Source organism: Arachis hypogaea, chromosome 19, assembly GCF_003086295.3.
Source record: "Arachis hypogaea cultivar Tifrunner chromosome 19, arahy.Tifrunner.gnm2.J5K5, whole genome shotgun sequence".
In the NCBI taxonomy this organism is placed as follows: Eukaryota; Viridiplantae; Streptophyta; class Magnoliopsida; order Fabales; family Fabaceae; genus Arachis; species Arachis hypogaea.
Genome location: NC_092054.1, coordinates 4,843,913 through 4,860,771, shown reverse-complemented (window position 1 = coordinate 4,860,771; position 16,859 = coordinate 4,843,913). Strand labels below are relative to the sequence as shown.

Below are 16,859 nucleotides of genomic sequence, written 5' to 3'. Positions count from 1 at the left end.
GAATTTTAAAAAAGAATTATTTTTTATTTCAAACAAACTATAATTTTATTTATATTATTATACTATTATTGATTTTTTAAGATAGAAAAATGCTAAAAGACTAGAGTTTATTATTTTTAATCATCAATTAACTATCAATATTTAAAAATATAGGCTAAAATATATTGTTAGATTACTAAACTAAAAAAATTGAATTAATAGCTAAAAGTGATGGTAAAAAATAATAAAATATAATGACTCTATAACATTTCTCTTTAAAATACTATTAAAATTTGTTATGTCATTGTTGATTATTTAAAATTTGATATTAAGATTAATTGTTATGTGTATTTAATCTTTTTTAATTTATAAAACTACAAATTTAATCAAATCCAAACCACTTGAAATAAATCGGATTGGAATGTATAACCAAAATCATCCAATATTTCAATTCAAAATGCATCACAAGCAAAATTAATGTTCTAATCTTATAAATTTTGACTCAAAATGATATTGCAAACACCCTTAATTATAAGGTTCTTTTTTCTTATTTATATCATTATCACCCAACAAAAAAGTTTCTTTCATATGGAATTGTATTGGTCCAAATCGGTTTTAGCTAAAAGAACTTTGAAATTTTACTCACGAATAATGAGTAAATATCTCCAAATTCAATTATCCATGTTGTTCAAATATAAATATTTGAAGAGAGAAAATTTTAATATAAATATATCAATTTAATCATAAACTTTATTATTGCTACCAACAAATAATTTTTCTATTTTAAAAGCATATAAATATATACAATATTAAAAATATTATGTATACATAAAAGATCAATCATTATATATAAATATTCATAATCTGTAACAACTAATTTAGTATCTGGTTTATAATATGAATAAAATATTTTCTGGGAAAAGAAAACTTTTGTTAACCTTTCAATTGTTTAGTTGTGCTTCTAAAAACCAGTTAGAGTAGAAAATAAAAGGTTTCTTTTATAATTAATATGACCAAGCAAACCAATACCAAAACAACTAACCAAATAAAAAAAATTTCCACTACCTCTTTTTGCAAAATAAGGGCATCCAGAAAGCATTTCGTTGGAGAAAACAAATGATCTTAACAATTCTCAAAAACATAGTATAAGAACAAATAATTATGAATTGCTCAATAAATTAAGCGAAAAAAGACTCACAGAAAAGTAAAAAATAAAAACATGATTCATATCCTAATCATGCATCCAAAATCGTTTTGCAGTTGATCTGATTGTAGAGTTGTTAACTTGCTATCAACTATTAGAGTAATATGAGCGTATAATCTAATTAGAGAATTATACTATAAATAGGAATATGATATACTTAAAAGTTAATTTTTTTTTCTTTAGCCTTAATTTTAGAGATTTCTATTCTATTTTTTCTGATTTTTATCTAATTCTCTTTATTTTTTGATATAATATCATATCAAACGGTGTTTTTATTGACTAAATCTCCTAAGTTTGATGGTACAGGAGATGGTTATCATTGGCATATCTCACTTAACAATTTTGGAAGGATCAAGGAATTGCAGAAGCGCAAAGATTTTTGGAAGTTGAGAAAAGTTTCACGGGAAAGACACTCGCCGGCCGCCGGTTCCGATTTTGGAAGAAGCACAATCCAAATGCAGACAGAATGGTATTTTATATTGTTTTTCTGCATAAATATCAGCCAGATTCTCGCTCAATCCTATCGAACATCTCTTGCATAAGTATCAAATTTGTCACCAAGAATTGCATCCTATCACAACAGGAGAAGAATCATCAGATTTCAATTTACAAGTCCAATAACAAGAAGATTGAATAAAACTTACAGATCAATCACAATTTCAAAATCCAGATCCAGTGTTACCAAAAACTACAGCACAAGTGAAAATTCAAATCTCAGATCCAGAAATTCAATCAACATTTCAGGGTCCAGTTCCAACATCAATCACAATTCATGTTATGACAACACCAGCAATTCAACAAGTAAAAGGTTTAGAAACATATATGGAATTATCTACCGTGATCGCGATTAACAGTGCCAATGTTGATGAACTAGCAGTGAGGGAGAAAGGGGAAGGAGGAACTAAAGACGGATGATGGTGTTGGAAAACTATCTGACCCTACTCATTCACCAAAACTAGTTCAGTTTGGAGAAAGCGGTGTGCGCCTTTGATGGTTCTTCCGGCAGAAATAAGATAGAAAATATTATTTTAGGATTAATTGGTTCTATATTAATTGTAATTGGTATTTACAATTTTAATTAGGCTGTATAATTTTTCCGCAATCTTGAGGGACAAGGTTGTTTTGAAGGAAAGGACGGATTAGTATTAGATTTATAGTCCACTTAAAGAAGTATACTATAAATAAGAGTATAATATAATCCTGTAAGTAGACATAATGTAATTAAAAACTATTTTTTTTCTTTGGTCTTAATTTTTGAAATTTCTATTTTGTTCACTCTAGGGCTAGCAAGGGGTAGGGTAGGGTAGGGTAGGGTTTGGACTCTACCCTAACCTTACCCGCGGGTTGAAAATTCTATTAAAATTCTACCCTATCCTACTCGCAGGTTGAGAATTTCTCAATCCTAACCCTACCCGCATCCTAAAGTTTTAAACCCTACTCTACCCTACCCTACCCGCAGAAATATCAAATTTTTTTAAAATAAACATAAAATTCAATCATTTCAAATTTTATACATATTAATAATATAAAAAATAACAAACTAATGCTCTAAATTACTAAATTAACTAACTAGTTTAGTGGTTATTCACTTATTATAAGTCATTACATAAGAGAGGTTGTAGGTTTAACTCTCAATTCCTTCATTATATACCTAATTTTTATAAAATATGTGTTATATTTGAGGTGCGGATAGGGTAGGGTAGGGTACACCCTAAACCCGTACCCTACCCTACCCGCAGGCATATCCGGACTGTACCCTACCCTACCCGCAGCGGGTAGGGTATCCTATCCTATCCGAACGAGTTGGACCGAATTGGGTACCCGCGGGTAGGGTATGAATTGCCAGCCCTAGTTCACTCTGATTTTTACCTAATTCTCTCCAACCCTTAGATACAATATTGCATCATCAACATGCATCACAAATGGATATGTGCAACTCAAAGCATTAAACAGCATATATAAATTTCTAAGGATCAGAGACAAAAAACCCTAGACTTTTTAAGGATGAAATTCGAGAAATCAAAATACTTACCAATATCAAAGTTAGCAAATCCAAATCACCGATATTATGTTCAAGTGCATAATCATTCATAAGCATCAACAAATCTTTTAATAATTTAGGTGGAACACTGGCCTAAAATTGACTCAACTGTTACGCAACTTGAATAATTTTTAAAACTTCTAAGGTTCTAACATGATATTTTTTTCTCAACAACTTTGATCAATGAACAACAGAGAATAGAGATAGTGAGAGTTCATACCATGTTTAACAGGATTTAGGTCAATGAAATTTAGTTGACATGTTGTAGAGCCCCTTGGTATGGCAGATAATTCCCTGACAATATCATATCTTGTATCTTGGCCGAAAACATATGTAAGATGAATTGTGACAGTCTTCAAAGCAAGTCCTCTTTGTAAAAGATATGCAATAAATTCACGCTGACCTGCAGAGTCTTTATATCCTCTAAACTCAAAACTCTTGAGATGTGACGTCACACAATTGGGAACCATGGTTGGTGGTGCTGGCCCATAATACTGACGAAAAATATCACTCTGGCCCAAAAAATGAAATAATAACACTTCTCAATTGACTCGGAAAACAACAACAGAAAAAGAAATAGAGACATTAGTCTTTAACTGAAATGTATTGATACCTTCCAAACATGAACCGCGAGAGCTTCAAGTACATGACAATTATGAAGGAAGTTTAGCAGGAAGTCTGTGTTCAAACATGGAACATCAAGCTCTAGATTCAGCAAACGGGGAAATTCCGGAATCCCGAAAGTTACACCACTAAAGAAGCACTGTATAGAAGATGAGAACACATAAATTATATTTCATAATTCATAATACAGTTATAAATTCAAATTAGCTTGAGGAATCATGGGATTATGAGTTTGTTTGGGTATTATTAAATTGTTAGAAAAATATTTTTATATTATTGTATATAAATATAATTATTAGATAAAAGAAAGATTAATAATCAAATTAATCCTTAAAAAATTGAGCATTCTCTAAATTTATCCCTAAAAAATTTTATAAATCAAATTAGTTCTTTAAATATTATAAATTAATCATTTTTGACCTTTCAAGCCATTATCAGATAGCATACATAATGATGACGAAAAAAATATTTTTTTGAAGAACCAATTTGTTTAAAAAAATATTTATGGACGAATTTAAAGAATGCTCCATCTTTCAACAACTAAACCTTTTACTTAAATATCTAAACATACAATTACTTTAATTTTTTATAAAATTTTATAAAAAAAATTACATAAAAATTAAAAAGATTTTTTCATAAAATTTCGCTCGAACAAATCCTATCATAAGCATGTTACCAGTGTTGTGAGATGTTTCAATGCCAACAATTTTGTTTCGCGGAGTGCCAGAAGAAGCTCAGGAACCCAAGGGACATGCACAGCATGTTCATGATGAATATGAAGATGCGCCTCCACCATGTTAGGGAAATTGCTAAACGAAACCTGTAGCTTAGATTTCGCGATTATTTTCATATAGAGGTATTCAAGAGATGGCGTATCTATCACACGATGGTTAATGTCATTATCCACGGTGCTTTTATCTTCAAAGATTAAACTTTTCAATGTGCGAGGCATCTGGATTGTAGGTATATAAACATAACTACCATAGAATCTATCCGGTACAATGAGCATAAGATTTTCAAGAACAGGGCAGCCGGATAAAAGTTTGCTGGGGTCCACACAGAGGGTATCTAACTCTAGGTTCTTGAGGGATGGCAAATAAACATTTGGAAACTCTGGATAATAATCGAAATAATCACCACGTTTCAAAACAAGGGACTTGAGTGATGGAAAAGTGAGTATGGCTTCAGGCAAGTCAATTCCAACCACTAGATCAAGGTAGAGATACAATTCTTGGAGGTGGGGCCTAATAATGGCATCAAGCCATGTTAAGATGGGTAGACTATATTCTGAATCTTCTTTACAAATGAGGCGGAACTTTTCGATGGGGCAATCTGCATTGCGCTGAGCTAGAATAGCATTCACATATGAAACAAATCGAGCTTCCCATTCCTGAGTGTACCGAAAGCGTATATTATCTATGTCAAGGACTTGAAGATCCTTCCAAACATGGCGCCACCTGCGAGAGAGGATGCTGGTGGATACAGCTTCTTTTGTTGGGAGGTATGAAAGAATGTCGCAAAGGATAGAATCCGGTAACAAACTGATCCTATCCATGTTCATGGTTGATGGTTTCACTTTCTTAAGTTTGTCTCCGGAGAGGGTTAGACTCAACTCTAGGGTTTAGGGTTTTTTTTTTTTGGTGACTACTAGGGTTTAGGATTTAAAGGAGAACCAAGGGTGTTTGTTTGTTTGATTTTTTGATTATATAGATTTGATTAAGATTATTATAAAAGGTATCCTATGATTTGAATTTATTTTTTGATTTGATTTAATTTAAATTATTATCTTTTATTTTAACTCGATTTAATTAGATTTGAAAAACCAATCAATGATTTAGAATTTTTAAAAGTTAAAATTTGGATGGAATGTAATTCATAAAAAAAAGTTAATAATAAAAAATTATAAATTTGAAAGGATATAAAATAATCCAATCAAATCATAATAATTTGAATTAGATTGAACTGAAAATAAATTCAAATCGATATAAAGTAATTATGTAAATTATAATTTTTTTTATTTTTCACAGTATTTTATAAATTAACAATTAATTCGCAGTAAATTTGAGCTTTATTTAAGGCTTTATTATTGATTAATAAATTGCTGTATGCAAAATTTAATATGCAAATTATAACTCTTTGAATCAAATTAAAATAAATTATCTCCATTTTAATTGTCAAATAGCATTATCTTGTAACCGTAAATGAGATACATATTTTATTTACAATTTTGGTGGGGACAGAAGGGGCCAAAGAAAGATTTACTAAGTGAGTTGGGATACTATGTCAAGATTAGAGGGATGGAGGATTGGATTTTAAAGACTTGAGAGCTCAAAATTTGGCCTTGGTAGAAAAACAATGCTGGCGACTTACAACTCAACCAAACTCACTATTTACTCAAGTTCTAAAACGCAAGTATTAACGATACAGAGATATTATGAATGTAGAAAGCGAGAACTCACCTTCGTGGGGTTGGAAGAGCATGTTGGAAAGCCAAAAGATCACCGAGAAAGATCTTATCTGAAACATTGAAACAGGTCAGTCTGTGAATATCTTCTCCAATCCATGAATTCTTTCTCCTTAACAATTTTCACCTCCCCTGCGCCTGAACGCTTTCTCGACAAACCAAGCAGTAATCAGAATCAGTAACCTGTTAGCTCCCAATAAACAATGGAATCAGCAGATCATTCAAAGCATGTTTTCAGCCCAAATCAGCAATCAGATTTTACTAACAAAAATTGTTGAAGGTAATGATAAAGGGTTAATGTTCAAATTTGTCCCTGAAAGATCACGCGATCTTCATTTTCGTCCCCGAATGATTTTTTAATCAAATTAGTCCCTGAAAGATAAACTGTTAGTCAAATTAATCCTTCCGTCAATTGGATGATGACGTGTCATGTTAAGTGCCACGTGGCATGATGACATGACACGCCACGTGGCAGGTCAGTAACACGTGGCACGCCACGTGACAGGTCAGTGCCACGTGTCACTTGACATATAAAAAAAAAATTTATTAGTTAAAATAGTCCTTGAAAGTCCAGACGTAAGTCATTTTCATCCTTCAAATTTTAAAAATTAGTCAAACTAGTCCTTATATAATTTTTTTTATAATATTAAATTTATAATATTTTTTTATACTACTAATTTTAATATTATTTTTTAAACCTTAATAAAAAAAATTCTCTTTACATAAAATAATAAAAATAATTAAATTTTTATAAAGTTATTTTGTCATTTGTATTTTAAAATTTTACATTTTCAAATTGTAATTTTTTATGTGAATTTTTTTTATTTAAATGAGTTTATCAAATTATTGTTGATTATATATTTAAAAATTTAATATTTTAAATTTACTAAATAATATAGTAATTATTTTAAATTTTAAATCTTTTAAATTTTTTAAAATTATAACTTTTATTATTATTTAATTTATATAGTAAAACTCAATAATTGAAAAACTGGTTTATGGAATCACTTTTTGAATCTTAATATTCTAATATAATTTTTTAAATATTTCATTTAAAACAAAAGAAATTTTATTTTAATACGAAGCATATATATTTATATAATATACTAGTGCGAAGTAGCCTGTGTTATGCATAGGTATAATATTTCCTATTTCATTTTATCTCATTAATTTGTGAAATTAAAAGAAAAATTATATAATCTATCTCAAACATATGAAACACACAAAAATTTATTATGATATTTGCACGTATTACGCTAAAGAAACAATTCGTTTATAATAATAATAATAATAATAATTAACCAACAAATTTTTAATATTTTGTAAAGTTTGGAATTGAAGCAAAATTTGTGGATCTTCTTGAATTTTGACTCTAAGTATTACTACTATTACATCCTATATATAAGTAATATTGTAATGAAAAAAAAAAAAAGATGTAGTAGGAAAAAAATAGTGGTATAACTTTGTTTAGGTTAACATACATAAATTTTTATTTTGAGCATATAACTTTGTTTAGGTTAATAAATACCAATTTTGAGTATATATATATATATTCCAGCAAAATGTAGTAATGTAAGAAAAATATTTTAGAATAGAAAAGAATAAGAGAGATTTTGAGAAGAATTAAAGGAGAGAGATAATTTTATGAAGTAAAAATTAAAAAAAATTATATAAGGACTAGTTTGACTAATTTTTAAAATTTGAGGGATGAAAATGACTTACGTCTGGACTTTCAAGGACTATTTTGACTAATAAAAAAAATTTTTATATGTCAAGTGACACGCGGCATGCCACGTGTCACGTCATCATGCCACATGGCACTTAACGTGACACGTCATCATCCAATTAACGGAAGGACTAATTTGACTAACAGTTTATCTTTCAGGGACTAATTTGATTAAAAAAATCATTCGGGGACAAAAATGAAGATCGCGTGATCTTTCAGGGACGAATTTGAACATTAACCCTAATAATAAACTTACATGGATGTTCTATAAATCTAGTAATTATGAAGTCTCCTCCGGATACCGAGTAACTTATCAGTTCAGTCATCTCCCTCTAGAACTCATCCCAACCTCCAAGGGACAAGAAACATTTGGGTGCGAACTTGTGAAAAATGAAGCTCCCCCAAAATTGGCATCTTTCTTTGGCGAGCCTTGCAAGAACGCCTTTCGGTGATGGATCTTCTTCACCGACGACTGCCTGGGAGATCCGAGACTTGTCCAAGATGTAACGCCGCTGCGAAATCGACCATACACTGTCTTTTTTTCTGTGTTCATGCAAAGTAAGTATGGCTAAGAAGTCCTTTGACTGGTATGGACCAAAAACAAGATCTTTTATATATATATATATATTGTTTACATTATAAATAAATTAATATAAACAAAATATTAAAAAAGTCTATTAATGTCTAAAATAATAATAATAAGTATAAAATTAATTAAAATAATAAATATTTGATATTTTTTATTATAAAATTGTTAAAACATAAAACTTAGATGAGTTATGTAAATCAATTTTATTTTTTAAAATAATCTAAAATAAACTATAAATTGACTATTGGATAACTAAATATTTATTAATTAATTTTATATTTATTATTATTATTTTAGACATTAATAAACTTTTTTAATATTTTGTTTATATTATTTTATTTATAGTGTAAACAAAATATATGTATATACATCTTGTTTTTAATATAAATGGAATAAATAATATTACATTAATTAATAAATATTTTTATAATAATATATTTTGATAAATAAAATATTTAATTTATTTATTTAAAAAATTTCTCAAAATTTTTATTATTATAATAAACTATTATAATAAAATTTTTATTATATTACTTTAATTTAATCTTTCTTTTCCCTTTTTCATTTAAAAAAAAAATAACCTCCAATAATTCTCAACAATTGACACATAAGGACAACATGTTATATTGATTTTTTGGGTAAGCACCATAGAATCTCCCAAATTTCTTACCTTTGAAAAAAAAATTAAGTTATACATATATTTATTTTATTGTCAGTGCAAACGAGATAAATACAATAAAATATAAATAATTTAAATATATATATAATTTTAAATATAAAATTTAATTTATTTATTTAAAATAAAATCCTTAAAAGTTTTGTAATGAACTTTAAAAAAATATTAAATAAGTCTTCCAAAAATTATAATGATAAAAGATAAATGATAATATCATAAGTTATCAATCTTTATGAATAATTCTAACGTTTTAATTCTTTCACAAACTTACTTGATACTTTCTTTTCCACTTATTTAGTCCTTACCAAAATTTTCTTAAACTTATTTAATATTTTATTTTTTAGAAAAATTTATGAATTTATCATAACAAAATTTCAGAGATTTATATATAGAGAATGAATTCTCTCAATTTTTTCTTTAATTATTTAGTAAAATATGATCTCTCATCAAGTTGAAGGGAATCAATTGGCTGAGGTGGATGAATTTGAAGATAAGTTGTAGGAGTTAGAAAGTTTGTGTAATCCAATAACTTCCAAGATGTACCAAGGTGGTGCTGGTGACACATGCCTATGGGAGGTGGAGTAGATGGTGCATCTCATGGAAATGCTTCATCTGGTGGCAACAATGGTGCCGGTCCTAAGATTGAAGAAGTTGATTAAGACAAATGGAAATGCAATTTATGTTTCATTTGAGTAGTAATATTATAGATTTAGATTGTGTGGCTTTAGAAAGTAAAAATGTTGTGCACAAGAATAATAATAATAATAATATAATATTGTGAGATGTAAAATATCCTTTTATGTTATAGAGATAAAATAAAGATTTTGAACTTACTACTTGTATTAATCTTTCTTTTTGCCATCTGATTATTGTGTTTGTACATGATCGGAAATACTACATGAATCAGTTTTTATTGCACTTGTTGTACTGAAATTTCCCATGCTAATGCAAATTGTTCCTTTGATACATACAATGAATTGAGATTTTATTTTGAGATTGGAACTATGATTTTGCCTCTTGCTCTCTACAAGCCATGGAGAATGTCCTGCTAGATAAAATGCTTTATTGTTGTTATTGTTTTCTATTGCTAAAGAAGTAGATATCTTAGATTGAAAACAGAGCAGGTTTATGGTAAAGGAGAAATGAAGTTTCATTTTGTTGAGGACTTTTGTTATTGTCTTTAAATTGATTTTCTTTCATGTCTATGTTCTGTTTTCTGCTGAAAACATTAGCATTATTGACTATTTGACTTGTACAGTGACACACCTATGGCTCAATATATCATCTATTTTGGATAGTAGCCACATGTTTGTTCTTTTTTTTTTTTGTCAGTGTATTGGACAATCCCCAATTCTAAGTACACAACACACCCACACACCCTCACACATTTATCACATTTTTCCCCTCAAATGCATCCTCTAGAGTTTAAACTCTAGACCTTAGTGGTGGGGAGGGGGTGAAACGCCACCTGAGCTAAGGCTCTTCGGCAGCCACATGTTTGTTCAACCCCATGTGGAGCAAATGATAAGATGTCAAGTTGCCAAATTTAGAGAGGACAATACCTATGTCAAGCCCAATTGATTCCAAAAGAGCTTCTATGTCATCATCAAATCATGTTATACCTGCATTGAACTACAATGGACATGTTTGCACTTTTTTTTAAAAGGCCTTTTCTTTTAAGTTATAACCAAACTTCACTCACCAAAGGGACCGCACTTTAGAGGTTCCATCTTCTATATGCTTGTTTTTGTTTATTGTTTTTTCATGCATGAAATTCATCTTCATTGCAGTGTTGGCTAAAACTGAAGACTTTTCAAAAAGAGGGTTCTACAGGACAACCATATCCATCAATATTCCGCCAAAAAAGGAAAAAGAAAACAGAAAAAATGAGAAAACAAAGCCAAATTAATTGGCTTAGTTCCTATCTAAGCAAATGAAATGATGGAGCTCATTTCAAGGCTAAATTCATTCCACATATTCCTCCAAATTTAAAGCAGCATTTTTATTCATAAGATCAGTTATGTGATTAGATGTTCTTTGAATCAAGGTGATGCAAGTCTTCCAGATCTAACTCAGAGTCTCTAAAATCTTTTTCACTAAATCTCTTTTCAAAATAATATCGTCAATCTTCTTCCTATGCACCGTAAAAAAGGCATCCAAACAAAACAACACTTTCAAACAATGATTAAACTCCTTGAAATAACATGAAGTTCGACCTGGAGAATATACATTAGCATTTTCTAGCTTTTCAGAGCAACTTTTTACCCAACAGGCCAACACCCATCTGAATTGCGAATAAGACAACCAAAACCTGTTGACCCACTAAGGAAACTCTGGCTAATTTCACAATTCACTTTAACCGAATTTATAGAAAGAGACACCCGAACATAACAGAGCAAAAAAAGAGATTAAAAAATGTGCATATTAAAGATGACAAGTATTTCTCAAGCTGAACTCCGGATCATACTTACTACTTTGTTAGCACCTCATCCACCATCAGAATTGTAGATATCATTTTTATCCCTCAAAATCCACCAAAAAATTAAATAGAACAAGAATGTATCTCTCCAATAAAAATCCTACTTCAGCTAGTTGTTCAAGCTAGGACAAGCATACTAAGGAACAATCAGAAACATTAAGACCAGGTGACTTTGATTAGCTCGAGTACTTTAACCGTGTGTGACTCAAGAGTGGAATATGGAAGAGAGGAAGTTCTGTATTCTGATTCTCATTAGTGTTAGAGAGAAAAATTACAGAGATGAAGAAAAGGATGGTCAGCAATCTTACACATTACACGTTTTATGTATATAAACTCTATCTAAGTGGACCTACTAACTAGAGATAAATACAACTAGTCTAAACCTAACTCAATTAACTAACTCACTCTTCATTCTATATGTGCACAATTAGTTACAAGTCATGCAGAAAAAAAGAAAATAGAAAAACAGGGCATCAAACCAGATTACATATTTTTTTAAGAAGTATTCATAGACATCAACAAAAAAAATTTAAGAATTAATATGGGACACTGGCCTAACATTGATTCAGTGTTAAGCAACTTAAACAATTCTAAAGTCACAAATAATCAGCATGATTATAATCCTCCAAATATAACAATGATAAAAATCTTCACCATATGTGTTTGGACATTTTCTGATATATATTTAAAATCAGAAGTAAGGGATAATTTTCAGTTTCCAAACATAATTTGATTTACAACAATAAAAAGTTTCTTTTAATTAATATGACCCACAAGTAAATGAACGAAATACCAAAACAACAAACTAAATGAAAAATTACCTCTGCCTCTTTTGGAAAAACAAGTGCATCAAAAAAACATGTTATTGAAAAAAATATATCAAGCAAATAAAAGATTTACAGAAAAGTAAAAACAAAAACATGGTTCATATCCTAGTCATGATGCATCAAAAATCGTTTTGCAATTGACCAGAGTGTAGAGTTGCCAACTTGCCATCAACCTGCATCACAAATTGATGTATGCAACTCAAAGCATTAAACGGCATATATAAATTTCCTACTATGTTCAAGTGCATATTTTCAGGGCATCAAACAAATTTATTCATAAGCATCAACAAATATTTTAATAATTTAGGTAGCAGACTGGCCTAAAATTGTCCCAACAGTTATTCAACTTGAATAATTTTTAGAACTTTTTAAGGCTTTAACATGATAACACCTTTGATCAATGAACAACAGAGAATAGAGTTAGTGAGAGTTCATACCATGTTCAACCGGATTTTGGTCAATGAAATTTAGTTGACATGTTGTAGAGCCCCTTGGTATAGCAGATAATTCCCTGACAATATCGTACTTTGTCTTTTGGTTGAAAACATATTTAAGATGAATTGTAACCTTCTTCAAAGCAAGTCCTCTTTGTAAAAGATATGCAATAAATTCACGCTTATCTACAGAATCTTCATATCCTCTAAATTCAAAACTCTTGAGATGTGACATCACACAATTGGGAACCATGGTTGGTGGTGCTGGCCCATCATACTCCACCACCGGATGAAAATATTTTTCCTGATAACAAGAAATAACACTTCTCGATAGACTCAGGGAAACAACAAAAAAGAAATAGAGACACTAGTTTTAAATTAAAATGTACTCATACCTTTGAAATATCATTAATCACAAGAGTTTCAAGTACATGAGAATTATGAAGGAAGTTTAGCAGGAAGTTTGTGCTGAAACATGGAACATGAAGCTCTAGATTGAGCAAACGGTGAAATTCTGGAAACTCGAAAGCTGGGCCACTAAATAAGCACTGCATAGAAGATAAGTACATAATAATTATAGTTCAAATTCATAATTATAGTTATAATTTATAAATTCAAATAATTGAGTTACATCAAGCATGTTACCAGTGTTGTGTAACCTTTCAATGCCAACAATTTTGTTTCGCGCAGTGCATGGAGAAGGTGGGGCACCAAACCGACATGGTAAATACAGTCATGAACAAGATCAAGATGTGCCTCCACTATGTTAGTGAAATTGCTAAAAGAAAACTCTAGCTTAGAGTTCAAGAGGGTCATTATTTTTATATGAAGGTATTCAAGAGATGGCGTGTCTATCAAAATCAAACGATGGCTAACCCCATAAAAAGATGTGTTATCTTCAATGATTAAACTTTTCAATGTGCGAGGCATCTGCTGCATTGTACGTATGACATAAAGACAACAAATATCGGGCATCGGTAAAATGAGCTTAAAATTTTCAAGAACAGGGCAGCCGGATAAAAGCTTGCTAGGGTCCATAGAGACGATATCCAACTCTAGATTCTTGAGGGATGGCAAATAAACATTTGAAAGCTTTAGATAAGAATCCAAAAAACTATCACGTTTCAAAATAAGGGACTTGAGTGATGGACAAGTGAGTATGGCTTCAGGCAGCTTGATTGGTAGATCAACGCTGAGATAGAGTTCTTGAAGATGGGGCCCAGTGATGGCATTAAGCCATGTTAAGACGAGACTCTCTGAAACTTTATTGCAAGTGAGGCAGAATTTTTGGATGGGGTAATCTGCATTGCGCTGAGCTAGAATAGCATTTACATACGAATCAAATCGATCTTCCCATTCCAGAGAGGAGCAAAAAGGTGTATAATCTATGTCAAGGACTTGGAGATCCTTCCAAACATGGCGCCACCTGCGAAAGAGGATGCTGGTGATCACAACTTCCTTTGTTGTGAGGTATGAGAGAATTTCGTAAAGGATAGAATTCGGTAAAGAACTGATCCTATCCATCTTCGTGGTTGATGATGGTTTCCCTTTCTTTTTATCTCCTGAGAGGGTCAGACTCAGGTCTAGGGTTTAGGATTCAAAGGAGAACCAGGTTTTCACTAATAAAAAATAGTGTTTGTTTGATTTTGATTATATACATCTGATTAAGATTATTATTTTTTTGATGAGCTTTATTTATTTATTTATTTATTTATTTATTTTTATGAGCTTGATTTTTTTTTTGGTGACTTAAAAAAAAATAAACAAAAACTAAGAAAGAAAAAAAAAACAAGAAACTACTTAAGAAAGGCAGTCTCGCTGAATACTACTCTCAAATTCTTTCCAAGGCAATGGAAGCTCCACTTGGGGAGAAATAGTCCTCATTGCAGTCTTTGCCATGATGTCTGCTACTGTATTTGCATCTCTCAAGATCAACCGAAGATCAGCACGCCATTTCCAAGACATGATATCTCGGATTTTTAACACCAAAGGATCAGTAAACCCAGAGCAATCTTGTAAATTATTGACAATAGTAAAAGCCTCCACACAGTCTGTCTCACATATAATGTCTCTTTGTCCCGAGTCCTATGCTAAAAGAAAGCCTCTCCAAATAGCAAACAACTCTCCTTGCAAAATGCTACGACTCTCAATTGTTCCCAGACAGCCTCGTTGCCACCTTCCCTTCCAATCTCTGCTAGCACAAGCAAAACCAACTCGAGCACCACTGCCAGGATAGCTAGCATCACAATTAATCTTAAAGGTACCCACCGAGGGGGAATCCAAGAGCCACTAATGGTTGAGGGGATAGATAGTCGTTGCAACTCAAAAATATTTCGGAGCTCCTTTTCTAAGGACAAAGCCATACCAATCACCTTGTCTGTGGTCCAATGCTCGTGAGGATGAAAGATCTCGTTGTTTCTCGAACACCAAATCCACCAGAGACCAGAAAAGAATCTAAAAGGGCGCTGTTTGCTATTATGTAAGAACCAACTCATCAAATCCACTGGTTGATCGGAGATCCCTAAAGCTTGCCAAACAAGTTGGGCTTTTGGACAATCCCGAATACAATGTAAAACCGACTCCTGACTTGAGAAACATCGTGGACAGCTATCCGTGTGCGAAATGCCCCTTCTAAAACGAAATGCAGCAGTAGGAAGAGCCTCCCGAAGACATAGCCAGGCCAAAAATTTGTGCTTTTCCGGAACATGTTGACGCCAAAGCCAAAGCCAATTACCCCTATCCTCCCAACTAAACATCTTCTTACTGAGCCATAAATAACCACTATGAGCATCATAAACCTTTGAGGCCGCACCAGTCCAACACCAACCGACCTCTGAACCAGCTTGAACATCTGGGTTGTAAGAATTAATGTTGCTCTGCAGAGACTGATTCAGAGGAGAATAGATATTCTCAAGGTTCCACTGTCCAAATGACCAAAGGTCCAAGATCCTGAGATCCGAATCAGAAATGTGAACATAATCCATCTCCTGACACAGTCGCCCCTCTCTTCTCCATTTAGAAAACCAAAAGTTCTGTTCCAAATCCCCAATGCACCAACTAAAACCTTCCTTTAGGATATCCCAAGCTCGACATATACTCTTCCAAACATAAGATCCCCTTCCTCGAGACCGACTAAAACAATCATCCTTAGAAGAATGGTATTTCTCCGTCAACAGTTGAACCCATAGCTTGTTGGGATGGTGAAAAAGTTGCCAAACTAGTTTTCCAAGAAGAGCAATATTGGCACAAAAAGGATCTCTAATTCCCAGACCTCCAAACTTCTTAGGAGTGACCAACACTTTCCAGTTAACTAGATTCAGGCCTCTACCATCAGCTTGACCCTTCCATAGAAAGTTTCGCATCATGGATTCTATCTTATTAGTTACCCCTTTAGGGAAGAGAGATACTTGCATGCGATAAGTAGGAATCGCAGTCACTACCGAGTTGAGCAAACAGAGTCTGCCTGCCTTATTAAGCAATCTTCCTTTCCAGCTGGCTAGCCTTCCCCGAATCTTGTCCAAAACATCGTTGAAAGTTGCGCGTGTCACCCGAGAGTGATTAAGGTTCACCCCTAAATACTTGCCCAAGTTCTGAACGAATCTGATGGAGGAGACTCCAGTGAAAATCTCTTTTCTTGTCGCTGAAACATTCCTGGAGCATAGCGCTTTAGATTTTTCCACATTAACCTTCATCCCAGAGGCTCTGCAGAAATTTTCCAAAGCTACCATTACAGTTTGAACTTGCTGTTTTTCAGCTTTACAGAAAAGAAGCAAATCATCGACAAACATCAAATGAGAAATTCTTGGACCCCCTCTA

At 31.8% G+C, this 16,859-nt stretch overlaps 2 protein-coding genes and 1 long non-coding RNA gene across 4 annotated transcripts; all 3 read right to left on the bottom strand.

Moving 5' to 3' along the window:
* Positions 1–1,437: 1,437 nt before the first annotated feature.
* On the bottom strand, positions 1,438–2,281 carry LOC112776845 (uncharacterized). 2 transcript variants are annotated; one of them, XR_011877525.1, is made up of 2 exons: positions 1,828–2,281; positions 1,438–1,754 (listed from the first exon to the last, which is right to left on the bottom strand). It is a non-coding gene; the product is annotated as an uncharacterized lncRNA (long non-coding RNA). The 2 variants fall into 2 exon arrangements; XR_011877524.1 differs by having other exon boundaries at positions 2,020–2,281.
* A 1,110-nt stretch (positions 2,282–3,391) lies between these two features.
* Positions 3,392–5,403, bottom strand: LOC112777717 (FBD-associated F-box protein At4g10400-like). The gene is made up of 3 exons (XM_025822109.1): positions 4,525–5,403; positions 3,838–3,987; positions 3,392–3,736 (listed from the first exon to the last, which is right to left on the bottom strand). Exons 1-3 carry the CDS (start codon positions 5,401–5,403, stop codon positions 3,392–3,394), a joined length of 1,374 nt encoding a protein of 457 aa, XP_025677894.1.
* A 7,012-nt stretch (positions 5,404–12,415) lies between these two features.
* Positions 12,416–14,667, bottom strand: LOC112780063 (F-box/FBD/LRR-repeat protein At5g56420-like). Its single transcript, XM_025824404.2, has 4 exons — positions 13,689–14,667; positions 13,439–13,591; positions 13,047–13,347; positions 12,416–12,782 (listed from the first exon to the last, which is right to left on the bottom strand). Exons 1-4 carry the CDS (start codon positions 14,565–14,567, stop codon positions 12,778–12,780), a joined length of 1,338 nt encoding a protein of 445 aa, XP_025680189.1. The 5' UTR covers positions 14,568–14,667; the 3' UTR covers positions 12,416–12,777.
* Positions 14,668–16,859: the final 2,192 nt, after the last annotated feature.

What these genes read in the sequence shown, in the direction of transcription:
- LOC112777717 (XM_025822109.1), bottom strand. Translation starts at nt 5,403, where the DNA reads ATGGATAGGATCAGTTTGTTACCGGATTCTATCCTTTGCGACATTCTT. An exon ending in TGAAACATCTCACAACACTG is followed by an intron (nt 3,988 to 4,524) that starts GTAACATGCTTA and finishes TCTTCTATACAG; the next exon opens with TGCTTCTTTAGTGGTGTAAC. An exon ending in TCGCGGTTCATGTTTGGAAG is followed by an intron (nt 3,737 to 3,837) that starts GTATCAATACAT and finishes TTTTTGGGCCAG; the next exon opens with AGTGATATTTTTCGTCAGTA.
- LOC112780063 (XM_025824404.2), bottom strand. Translation starts at nt 14,567, where the DNA reads ATGGATAGGATCAGTTCTTTACCGAATTCTATCCTTTACGAAATTCTC. An exon ending in TGAAAGGTTACACAACACTG is followed by an intron (nt 13,592 to 13,688) that starts GTAACATGCTTG and finishes TCTTCTATGCAG; the next exon opens with TGCTTATTTAGTGGCCCAGC. An exon ending in TGATTAATGATATTTCAAAG is followed by an intron (nt 13,348 to 13,438) that starts GTATGAGTACAT and finishes TCTTGTTATCAG; the next exon opens with GAAAAATATTTTCATCCGGT.